Source organism: Xyrauchen texanus, chromosome 22 (genome assembly GCF_025860055.1).
Source record: "Xyrauchen texanus isolate HMW12.3.18 chromosome 22, RBS_HiC_50CHRs, whole genome shotgun sequence".
Taxonomy (NCBI): Eukaryota; Metazoa; Chordata; class Actinopteri; order Cypriniformes; family Catostomidae; genus Xyrauchen; species Xyrauchen texanus.
Genome location: NC_068297.1, coordinates 37,862,814 through 37,875,683, shown reverse-complemented (window position 1 = coordinate 37,875,683; position 12,870 = coordinate 37,862,814). Strand labels below are relative to the sequence as shown.

Here is a 12,870-nt window from a genome sequence, read left to right as displayed (position 1 = left end):
TCAAAGAAATTACAGACAAAGGAAAAATACACAAAATACATCATAACTAGGGACAAATCAAGGGTTTTTCTTCCCATTCAAAGGGATATGTCCCTGCGGACCACTCCACACCTCTGCACTTATAACGTGTACTTTTGCAAAGATGATTTGTTGCCATGGTGGTTTACATCAATGGACAGTTGAAGCTTTAGAGATGTACATTGAGTTGATATTTGCATGGAAATAAGTGACTACTTTATTGTTGTAGATCCTTGTAGCTTTGCGACATCTCCATTTTAAGAACATCGTTCACTGTGACCTGAAACCAGAAAATGTGTTGTTGGCATCTGCAGAGCCGTTTCCTCAGGTAACACACAGTGAATAAACCAAACTTCCCTGCCATTTTTCTAGACTTGATGAATCACACATCAACTGGATTGCTTGCTCAATGAGACTACTGTCCTGTTCCAGGTGAAACTGTGTGACTTTGGGTTTGCTCGCATCATTGGGGAAAAATCTTTCCGCCGCTCAGTGGTGGGCACACCAGCGTACTTGGCCCCAGAGGTACTGCGGAGTAAAGGCTACAACCGTTCACTGGATATGTGGTCAGTAGGAGTCATTATCTACGTCAGCCTGAGTGGCACCTTCCCCTTTAATGAGGATGAGGACATTAATGACCAGATCCAAAACGCAGCCTTCATGTACCCACCAACTCCCTGGAAAGACATCTCTGCAGAGGGTAGGGAGATCCACATTAACGATTTGAACTTGAACTCATAGACAGAAGATACATTCTCAAGAATAAATCTCTCACTTCTTAACACCTTCATGATTATTGGATAGAAGGTTTCCCTGAAATGTCCTGAAAAATATTACTAAAAATAAAATCTATAATTAAAAATAAAACTTTTTGATTGGGTCGCTGAAAAGGTTTTTGTTATATGTACAAGTATTGATATAGTGCAATTTGTTTAGTTGCAAAACTGCTGTAGTGTACACCAAAATATTTGATTTGTAAACTTAATACTATGATGACGGTTGGATTCTTTTTTAAGAATTCACACAAGGTGGTAGCATGGTGATGCGGCCTTTACATCTCAGTATGTAAATTAATGTTAGTCAGTCTGCTTATATTGCCGTACCATGGTGCGGAAACAACGATTGAATCACTGAATCCAGTCATAAAAGTTGCATTACCTATAAAATGTGGAATGTCATAGAATTTGACATATTTATTGTATTTGTCCAAGTATGATTATGAAACCACAAATGGTTGCGATTTAAAGAAATGAATATGTAATTTGCATGTGCTGCATGCTTCAAAATGAATGTGTGAAGCCAGCCGCTTGTACGCTTAAAACACACCTCATGAGCAACACGCGTTCAACGTGCAACACATATAGACTATATATTTATTTGAATTAAATTGCAGGTTTTTGGGATTTAATAATAACCCAGGGACGGGTAGCAAACTGCTTAGCCGGAGGTGACAACTACAGTCAAAAACGCACTCAGAAATCCCAAAATAAAATCTTGATTTAAATTAATGCTTTAAATGGGGAAAAGATCATGTTTAATGCCATTAAATAATAATACTAAAGCAATATGTCACATCTGTGATGTTCTGCTGTGTAGTGGCGAGTCACTATGCCACCATGAGGACCTAGAGCACATTGGGAATTGGGCATGCCATATTGGGGAGAAAAATGGGAGAAAAAAATAAATAAATGAACTGTCGAATATGGAATTTTGAACAAATAACTCTCCAATATCCACAGTTTTTATGACTTCTTGTGTGTTTTTGCTTCTATGTAGGTTATGGGAGCTCCATCTAACAAACAGTCACAAAATGTCCGTAAAAAAGTCGGTTTTTAATTTTTCTGTAAATGAATGGCCACATGCTCCTGCAGACATATCGCTCACCCAGACCCACTTTTCCTGTGCCCATTAAATCAGAACTAAAACAGAACAAAGGTAAACAAAGTTATATTTACACAAGTACTGAAGTATATAAATCATCATACCATCATAATATTGCAAATAATGACACAGAAAGTGGCATATTATACTGTAGAGAGGCACCAAAATGTAATTGGATGCACAAGTCTCTCTATTAAAAATATTAGAATAAATTATGTTTCCATCTCACTGTGTAGATTCTGTGTTTATGGGATGCATGTATGCAAGTATTAAAATTAAGTGAGACACGGTGGCCCCAAAAATGTATGGAAACTTGAGCCACATACATAAAAATGAATGAATGTTAATGCATTAAAGGAATAGTTCACCCAAAAATGAAAATTAACTAATTCTGTAATTGAATAATTATAATTATAATAATAATGAGTTTTATTTATTAAACACCTTCATGATATCCCAGATGTGTATGACTTTCTATCTTCAGCAGAGCACACACAAGGTTTTTAGAAGAATATCTCCACTCTGTAGGTCCATAGAATGCATGTGAATAAGTGCCAAAATGTTGATGCTCCAAAATCACATAAAGGCAGCATAAAAGTAATCCATATGACTCCAATGGTTAAATCCATATCTTCAGAAGTGATATGAAAGGTTAGAAACAGATCAATATTTAAGTCCATTTTTGTTAGAAACTGCCCAGTAGAGGGTGATATGCATGAAGAATGTGAATCACCTAAAACAAAAGAAGAATGGGAAAGTGAAAGTGGAGACTGACTGAGAAGGGGGGAGAATTTATGATCAAATAAAAATGTATATTAGATTTAATATTGATCTGTTTCTAACCCACACCTATCAAATCACTTCTGGAGACATTGATTTAAATACTGGAGTCATATGGATTACCTTTATGCTGATTTATGTGATTTTTGGTGCTTCAAAATTTTGGCACCCATTCACTTGCATTGTATGGAGCTACAAAGCTGAGAAATTCTTCTAAAAATCTTAATTTGTGTTCTTCAGAAGAAAGTCAAACACATCTGGGAATACCGTAAGGGTGATTAAATGATGAGAAAATGTGCATTTTTGGGTGAACTATTCCTTTAAATGCCAAAATATGAAACCATGTGCCATTTATTTAGAAAAAAGACTGCACAAGCAGACTTTTCAAGCAAAATATTTCACCTAAAATTATTAAACGAATGATATAGTTTTAAAAATAAAAACAAAGTATTTAGGATTCATGGTAGTGATTAATGATTGATTTTTGTAGGGATTCAGTGACTAATTAGTTATTTAATCTTTAAATATTCTTTTAAAATTACCGAGGATAGATTATAGATAGTATTATATCATTACTTTTTGTGAGATGGGCAGACGACTGTCAGACAGTGAGCAGACTGTCCACTCCCACATCTGTTTAGAATAGTTCTGTCCGCCCAAGACCTGAAAGATTACACCAGCCTCTCCCAGTTTCAGTCTGTCATACTCCTCTGCAACGCTATACATGTCATTTCTCTTTCTCTACATTTCACATCATTACAATATGTTTGTTGGAGCAATTATACTTAAATTTGTCATTACAGTAGCTTAATTTATTGTTACAAACCCTCTTTGTTTTGTTTTTTTATTGTCCAGCCAGACGTGGATTATAAAATAGTCTCACTCTGTTTTTCTTAGAATCTGAGCAGAGTTCTGCCAAATCCATCTTTCACAGGAAAGATCATAGTTTTAGACCTAATTTTGGCTGTTACTCAGTTTTGACAAAATATGCAGTTGTAAAAATGCATGTGAACTAGATTAAAAAAACAAAACAAAAAAACAAGCGGCATTTTAAAGATGGCATATTCACACTTATAAGCAAAGCATTTAGTTTGTTAGGTTTGAAATGATAAAACAGCATAATGTTCAAAATGAAGGGAAATAATATTTGGACACTTTGCGATTGTAGTGGAACATGTCCATAGTTAATGTAATGAAATACACCTGTGGACACTCTGCTAGGATACCTGTGTGGCCTCAAGATGAACATATAGTATCAGCTAAAAATCACCTCAACACCTTGTTCAAAGTATTTGCTTTAATATTTTAGGTTTGATATTTTCTTATCTAATGCAGTTCATTATAGGGCTGGGCATTGATACAGATTTCCTGATTTGATTCGAATCCTATTCACCAGCTTAAAAATTCATTCGATTTCTATTGAATTTATTCAGATTTATTTGGGTATATTTCAGCTATAATGTCCTTTTCGCTGCAACCTTGTCTTATAGAATGAAGGTTACTATAACAACATTTTTGCAAACTGAGTTTTACGTGCTACGTTCTACATTTCTCCTCAGTTTCATTCTGAAATTAACACTAGATGCGCTACAAAAACAAAAACGTTTTTTTCACTTTCACACAAATCACGAGTACAAAGTTATAAACACATATTTTTCTCTCTATTACTTAGTCACTGCTATGTTATGATATCGAAACACTTTTACCTATTTCAATTGAAAAACAACACATTTTAATGCTTGTATTATAGACCCACCTACTTTTACACACTTATTCCAGTGCGATTAGCTTGTGTAGTAGCTCACCTGATAGAGTGTTGGATTTTGAACTTTGAAGACCATGGTTCGAGCCCAGCCAAGCACACAAACTTACACAAACGCAAAATGGCATTGTTGCTTTAGAAAATGTCCTTTTTATATTGCACTTCTTTTTAGGACAGTATTGGTTAGGTTCAAATTTGGTTAGAGAGGAACATTTTACTAATTTAAACCTCCATCTAACATTCACCTTTAAAACCTTGTCTGACTGCGACACCATTTCAATTGCTTTCAGAGCCCCCCGCTGGATATTTCACTGGGAAACTGTAGCGAAACGTGTAATGGAGCACGTCATTTCGTTTTACAAAAATACCACTACAAAATACTAACTAATTTGAGTAAACATTGTACCATTGAAAGCTATCAGATGTGATTATTCAAGACAAGTAAACATACTGTAATATGTGATAACAGCAATATCATGTATTCAAGTACGCTTTCACAATTTGAAAAATATAATATAAAACTACTTAAATTACTGGTCTTCATTGTATGATTAAAATGCATTAATATGTTTTAGAGCTACTAAATTTGTCCAACCGTTTTTGTGTTTTCTTGTTTTTGTTTAATTAATATAAACTACATATTAGACAGCAGCTGCATTTACAACGCTATTTAAATTTAATTTAGATTTAATTACTGTGTTTACATTAATACCTCACCAAAACAAGTGTACTTTTAAGTGTACTTTACCTGTTTAGACTTGTATCCGCATTACCGTAACTCTTAAAGCACACAATTATTTAGTTGTGTTGTGTGTGTAATTTCTCTCTACTCTTTTGTCCTTTTGGCCTGTTAAAGAGATTAACTAGTGGTTGTCTTGTGACTGTTCAATCTTTTGATTTTATGAATCGATATCAGGATCAAATGAAGATTACGATAACCTAAAAATGATTTTTCTTACCCAACCCTAGTTCATAACTGTTAAGTGTGTAGTAAGTTTCCAAGTACTTTTTGGAGCCATTGTATCAACCAGTCTAAATGTGTTTAAATGTAACTTTACAGCCACAGATTTGATCAACAATCTCCTCCAAGTCAAGATGAGGAAGCGTTACAGTGTGGACAAGACCCTCAGTCATCCATGGCTACAGGTAAGATTGCACAAACCTGTGTGATAACTTCTCTAAATACTTCAGAGCTTTATACCTAAACATTTACATGTCTGTGCTGTCCCAGGACTACCAGACGTGGCTAGACCTGCGAGAGTTTGAAACACGCCGAGGGGAACGTTACATTACTCATGAAAGCGATGATGCCCGCTGGGAGAAGTACGCTTATGAGCACAGTCTAATGTACCCTAAGCACTTCATTATGGCTCCAAACCTTGATGATATGGATGAGGACCCCTAGTGGCCAAATGAGTGAAAGGCAATCAAAAGCATCAAAGACAGCATCTGGTCAATGGTCTGTTGCTTCAGAGATTAAAACACATTGCCAATCTTTGGCAGAATGTGATGGGAGCAAACTGTTATAAGGCCAGCCAGGCATCACACTGCTTTCTGGAACTCAACGAGAGCCTTGGAAACATCTCTTACTGTGGATCTATAATGCTAATGACTATGAAGATGTTTTCAGTTAGTTAAGTAGAAGTATTAATTGGGATTGCATTCCAAAGTCTTAATGACTGTTCTTTTCCAAAAGGTGCTGTTACATTTGTTTCTTATAGAGATGCATGTTATGTCTGCTAAAACCCAGGTTTCTACAAAATCTATAGTTTAATGAGAAGTTAGTTACGAATGTGAATGAAGTAAAACATTGGTAAGAGTGATCAAACTGGAATATGGAATTTTTTTGTTTTTTTACTTTCTTACCCTTCTGTAATTTTCTATATTCTATATGTAATTGTCTTAAAACAAGATTTCAATTATGGGTCGTTTTTTGCTCTAAACAATACAACCACTGCAGCTGGTACAGTTAAATTGTTAAGTGAGATAATGGCACACCATTATAGTGTAGGAGATCAATAACCCAGAGGATCACAGTTAAAACAGCAGTGCTGTTCTCCAACCACATGTCGATGGATGAAACAAGAAGCACACTTCAAATACAGCAAGTTTGAATGCATTTCTGAACTGAATCTGTCAGATGGAATGGGAGATGTTATCTTCAAAATACCAAAGACTTTCTACGTTGTCTCTCTTTTTTTACATTGTTCTAAAGCTGTTGTCCTCACCAGCATTTACAGAGCCAATCTTTTTATTTATTCCTCATATTGCAGTCTCAAAAAAGCTAGGCAGAGCAGAAAAACCATGTCAGTCAAAAGCCTACTGTGCAAGGCCTAGCATTTTTATTTTTTTCAAATAGATGAAAAAAAAAAAAAATTTGAATTGATTAATTAAAAAACTTCTAACAACTGTTACTAGATAAAGAATTTGAGCAGTATTATGTTATTTTCTTTCTTTCGGTCTGTACCAATGAATGAACCTTTCTAATTATGAATCCCAGAACTGGAATATCTAAGAGGAAATATTTTGGTTTCATTTGATGTTTTTGTAAACACCACCTACTTTTTGAAAAGGAAGCTGGATAAATTGGTAGGGATGGACATTTTCAGTAATTTTGTAGTCGAGTACTCTAACAGAAAAAAACAAGTATTTGATTGTTTGAAATTTAGAATTTAAGTTCAACCTTCAACATTTGAACCCATTTTTCATATGAAATAATTTGCACTATGCATAAATAACATCTAGATTGACAGAATTATTATTATTTTTTTACTATTTGCACTCACACATAAAAGCATACATTCCAAGTCTTCTGAAGAGACATGTTCACTTTAAACCATTTAAATTTTATTTTGGGGCAAACTAAAGCCGTGCATCCACAGCACCAACCAATGTAATGCAATCCATTCTCTTTTGGAGAGGGAATCCGTTTTATTTTTGTCCAAGTCAGGCAAAGGAACAAAAGAAAAATCAAATAGCAATATTGTTTTATATACACCGATCAGCCACAACATTAAAAGCACCTGCCTAATATCGTGTAGGTCCCCTAATGCCGCTAAAATGGCTCTGACCCGTCGAGGCATGGGCCCCACAAGACTTCTAAAAGTGTACTGTGGTATCTGGCCCCTAAACGTTAGCAGCAGATCTTTTAAGTCCTGTAAGTTGTGAGGTGGAGGCTCCATGGATCGGACTTGTTGGTCCAGCACATCCCATAGATGCTAAATTGGATTTAGATCTAGGTAATTTGGAGGCCAAGTCAACACCTTGAAATCAAATCATTTTCCTCAAATCATTCCTGAACAATTTTTGCTGTGGGGCAGGCCGTATTATCCTGCTGAAAGAGGCCACTGCCATCAGGAAATACCATTGCTGTGAAGGGGTGTACATGGTCTGCAACAATCTTTAGGTAGGTAGTCCATGTCAAAGTAACATGCACATTAATGCCAGGACTCAAGTTTTACCAGCAGAAGATTGCCAAGAGCATCACTCTGCCTCCACACTTCTTCCCAAGGTGCATTATGTTCCCATCACTTCCCCAGGTAAACGACGCATGCGCACCTGGCCATCCATATGATCTAAAATAAAATGTGATTCATAAGACCAGGCCACCTTCTTCCATTGCTCCATGGTCCAGATCGGAAGCTCACATGCCAGCATGGTGCGGTCTGCATCTACACAGCCACAAACGCAGCAAGCTACGATGCACTGTGTGATCTGAAACCTTTCTATAATGACCAGTATTACATTTATCAGCAATTTGTGCTACAGTAGCTCTTCTGTGGGATTGGACCAGATGGGCTAGTCTTCGCTCCCCTCATGCTTCAGTGAGCCTTGGGTGCCCATGACCTTGTCGCCGGTTCACTGGTTGTCCTTCCTTGGACCACTTTTGGTAGGTACTAACCACTGCAAACCAAGAACACCCCACAAGACCTGCCATTTTGGAGGTGCTCTGACCCAGTCGTTTAGCCATCCAATTTGGCCCTTGTCAAAGTTGTTTATATAGTCCCAATATATATGCCACCCCTTGACAGGTGCCATTGTAATGAGATAATAAATGTTATTAACTTCACCTGTCAGTGGTTTTAATGTTGTGGCTGATCAGTGTGTGTGTGTGTGTGTATATATATATATATATATATATATATATATATATATATATATATATATATATATATATATATGTATATATATGTATATATAGACTGTATATTCCACCAGTGTTTTTACCTGTCAAATATTTCAAGCTGAACGAGTACTTGATGAACTCATGCACATACCTAGAAATTGGGTTTCTGAATGTAGGCTACTCTAGCTAGTATATTGTGCCCATGCCCCTCCACACACACACACACACACACACACACACACAAACAAACACAATTATTATTTGTTAGACATTAAAGACACCCTAGTGGAAACTAACAGAGATTTGGCTGTTTCTTATACATGAAATTAGACAGTCTGAACATTTAGAGGTATTTGCCATATCTTGGTAAATAAAGCAATGTTTAAGTCGATCTTTTTACCATCCATGAGATGAAAGATTTTCTGTGCACAATTAAAATCTGGGAGAGAAGGATTTAGGATTTCTCTGCATCATAATATTACTCAATGTTGCTGCTGGATTGGCAAGTGTCAGTGTTTTGTATATTTTAGTACATACTGATTGAATAAAAACAATACACTCCAAGTGTTTTAGGATGATTTTTCAAACTCACATTAAAACATGAAATTAATTATTGGTGCTTGCTAAGGAAAACATAACTATTACTGTTGCTCATACTTTTCAATCATAATTTTGATTACTGCCTGGTAGACGATTAAACATCTGGAAAATTCCCATAGACTCTCAATGGTGAAGGAACCCAAGGCATATATCTAGCTCTTTTGATTTGGGCCAGTAATCAACACAGTCTGAAGCCTAAAGTTCTTTTAAGATAAAATCAGTCCGTGCACACCGATATTCAAACCACTGTCCCGGTGGTCAAATTGGGAAGTGTTTTTGAGTTTCCAGGTGAACTGTCCACAGAGGATCACCAAAAGTGAGTTGTCTTTAGTTTTCAAGGATGTTATACAGTGAAAATTAAATGCAGTTTTTATTAAATCTACACCCAAACCCTAAACCTAAATGTCAGTGGAGGAAAAATATAATCTTAGATGAAAACATGTGAGCTTCTAATCACATTTGTCACAGATTATAAGAATGTGATAACTTCATGGTTTCGATGCAGATTTCTGAGGCTGTTGACATAAAGTGCTATCGGTCGCACCACAGGAAAATGTACACATGGCTGATGCAAAAATGTCTGATGTGAGATAGCACTTGTAATAACTTGGCGGAATGTCAATGTTAGGGTACTGGAAAATTCAGGCATCAAGGAAAGCAATTCCTAATTGGATGATTCAGGAATAATAACCTGGAAATCGCTACCTCATTGATCAGAGAAACTATAACCTAACCATTAAACCTAGTCGTAACAAATCAGGTTGTGCTTTCTAGATAAATATGAATGACTCTTCCCTGCTATGTTTCGGAAATCCCACATGAACATGAACAACCATTTTAGAACACCTTTACAACTGTATAGCTACATCCGATGACTGTGGTTTTGACTTTTCTTTATTAAATGTATGACAAAAGCTAGATTTTACAATTACAGAATTCTTTAAGTGGAGAGATGAATAGGCCTAAATGAGAATACAATCTTTAACCTTTTTTACCAGACTTGGCATATGTTTAATCATCACAACATGGCAGTACTGAGTCAAGGAGCCTGTTTGTGCTTGTTAGCATGTCGGCCTGCCAGAGCAGAGTTAACCACGTTATAACAGTGGCACCACAAGTTAGCTCCAATCAACAGCAGCTGCATGCAGTTTTGTAACCGCAGTGATCAGGCACTGTGGCCTTCTCTACAACACTCACAGTTTTGAAAGAAAAGAGGACTGGCTTAGGTTGCTTTCATATTTAAATAACTAGTATGTCTTCCAGTTCATCAGCAAAAGGGAAGAATGTATGACTAACAGACCCTTTGCATATATTGTGATTAATATTGTGATCAGTTAAACCCACAGGTGTCATGAAATATTCTGTGTTTCCCCCAGTCTTCAAGAGACTCTTGTTTTTAAATCACCTTCTTCACTACGTATCCCAAGATTCACTGTTATCATCCTCGCCTGTCTCCACTCATCATTGTCTTCAGCTGTTTTGTGTTACCCATAATTTGTACCTTTATTTATACCCTTCATGTTCAGTTATGAGTTGTCTAGTATCGTCATGAAGCTAAGTGTTCTGTATCCTTCTTATTGTTGATGCTAATCTCTTTTGTTTATATACATGGTGGAATCTCTAACTTTATAGTTTTCAACCATCATTAAAATGCTGCATTTGGGTTCTCTCTCCTTGTTTATGCGAGACAACAGGGGCTTGTTGATTGTAATTTATAAGGAATAGGGTTAAAGTTTGGAGTCAAAAGTTTAAACAAGAATAATAATAAAACTAAAAGGTTGTTGATTTAACTTGGTAATTTGGTGTGTTAAATTCTCTTGAAAAATTAAATGTCCTACCATCTGAGCATTTCAAGCTTGAAATACTATCTTCATGTCTTTGCGAGTAGTACTCTGCAGGGGGCAGTCCAGCAGTACAGGCAACACAGTGTTTTTGATGCAAGATGCAGAAAATCAATAAGAGTGGTGGAGTGGTGGTGGTGTAGTGGTCTAAACCACATAAATGGTAATCAGAAGGTCGCTGGTTCGAGCCTTGAGCAAGGCACTTAACTCCAGGTTGTTCCGGGGGGATTGTCCCTGTAATAAGGGCTCTGTAAGTCACTTTGGATAAAAGCGTCTGCCAAATGCATAAATGTAAATGTCAATAAGACCAGACCTAACTATAGACAGAATAAAAAGCACAGATATATGCAATTAGACATTAAGAGAACAAATACTGTTTGGGCCAATTTGAGCATTTTCAGTGGAATAAACCGATATCTTAAGAGTTATGAATATAGTCAGAACTACGCTACTATATGCACAAGACATCAGAGGAAGTTCATCAGAGGTCTGCTGTAAGTCAGTGTTAAGGATGGGTCTCATCCACTTCCCCAGATATGAAGGCATCTCTGAATGAGCTTCTTTATCTCCTCTCTCTGTAAATGGCTTAAAGATGTGCACCATGCCACATGGCTGCCTGATAAGTGTTCATCTTCAGTTGAGAGGAAAACTGGGCAGACAAATTATCTCTCTCATTTTATTTCATGACCAGACCTTGTGAACTGGAGATATGTTCGTTTTATCATTGACTGGTTTAGATAAGGGATGGGAGCTAGGACCTACAGCTCCAACATCAAAAATAACTCTGCAAAGCTAACCAAAGATTTCAAGGCTGATGTGTTGGCATTGCAAAAACAGTAAACAGATAAACAAATTGTGACTGAATTATACACTTTAAAGAACATTTGAAAACACACATTTTTCAACATATTGTAACTGCAAATGTCCTCCCCAGCTTTAGTATTTTTCGCGACTTGTTAATTTAAAAAATCTCTGACTCAGAATAAGAGTATGAATAGTCTATAAGGGCACTACTTCTTAGATTAAAATTGTATTGCTCAGAGGTTGCTTTATCATATCATTCCTGTCTTGGTTATGTTTCATTGGAGAAGTAACAGTGTAAACCAATAAAATTAATGCAGATAGCATAGTTCAAATGACTTGGTTTTGGAAGATTTTGATCATTTTTTTCTGACTTTTGATTGCAGACTTTGGTAGACCGATCTTACTATGCTAAAGCTAAACTTGGGCTTACTGAAATTTGATTCACTTCCCCCTAGTGGCTGCAGCAGGAAGTGAATGTATGGGTACATGTGAGCTCCGGTTTCTGGGTGAAATGTCCACAGAGGGGCCAAAAGTGAGATGTAACCTGTGTTGTTTGTAGTAGAAAATGATGCAATACAATAAAGAGCAATGCATATTTTTAACTCTATCCCCAAACCATGTCCCTAAACCTTACCATCAGTGGAGTAAAAATGCAATCTTAAATGGAACCTCCGAACCATGCAGCATTGATTATGTGAACACGATAGCATCCTGGTTTCAACGCAAGACCTGGGTCTGAAGAATTACTGACACCCAATTAGTCACGTCACAGGAGTAGTTAAATACAGTGGAACTGATACCAAATAGTCTGATGGGAAATGGTGCTTGTCAGTAACTCTACACAGTGGGCTTGATATCTGGGTACTGAGACATTTCCTAGCAACATGTTCACTTCCTGTGTGATCAAGTTGAAATCTGAACACAGTTTGTTGAGAATGAGATCTCCGCTGTAACTCTATGGAAACGTGAGATCTGGGGCCTATTCTTCATGATGAGAAGCAGAAGACCTAAGTGAAGGTCTCCATTTGTTCTCCATTTAATGTCAGTGCTGTATAGGC

General features: G+C 36.6%; 1 protein-coding gene across 4 annotated transcripts in view; it reads left to right on the top strand.

Moving 5' to 3' along the window:
• The window catches only part of prkd3 (protein kinase D3), a 97,943-nt gene extending 89,396 nt beyond the window's left edge, over positions 1-8,547 (top strand). For all 4 annotated transcript variants that reach the window (XM_052153827.1, XM_052153828.1, XM_052153826.1 and 1 more), the window contains 4 exons: positions 248-346; positions 451-718; positions 5,502-5,587; positions 5,673-8,547. In XM_052153827.1, coding sequence (XP_052009787.1) covers positions 248-346; positions 451-718; positions 5,502-5,587; positions 5,673-5,846 — 627 coding nt within the window. In that variant the 3' untranslated portion in view covers positions 5,847-8,547. The remainder of the gene's footprint in view (positions 1-247; positions 347-450; positions 719-5,501; positions 5,588-5,672) is intronic.
• Positions 8,548-12,870: the final 4,323 nt, after the last annotated feature.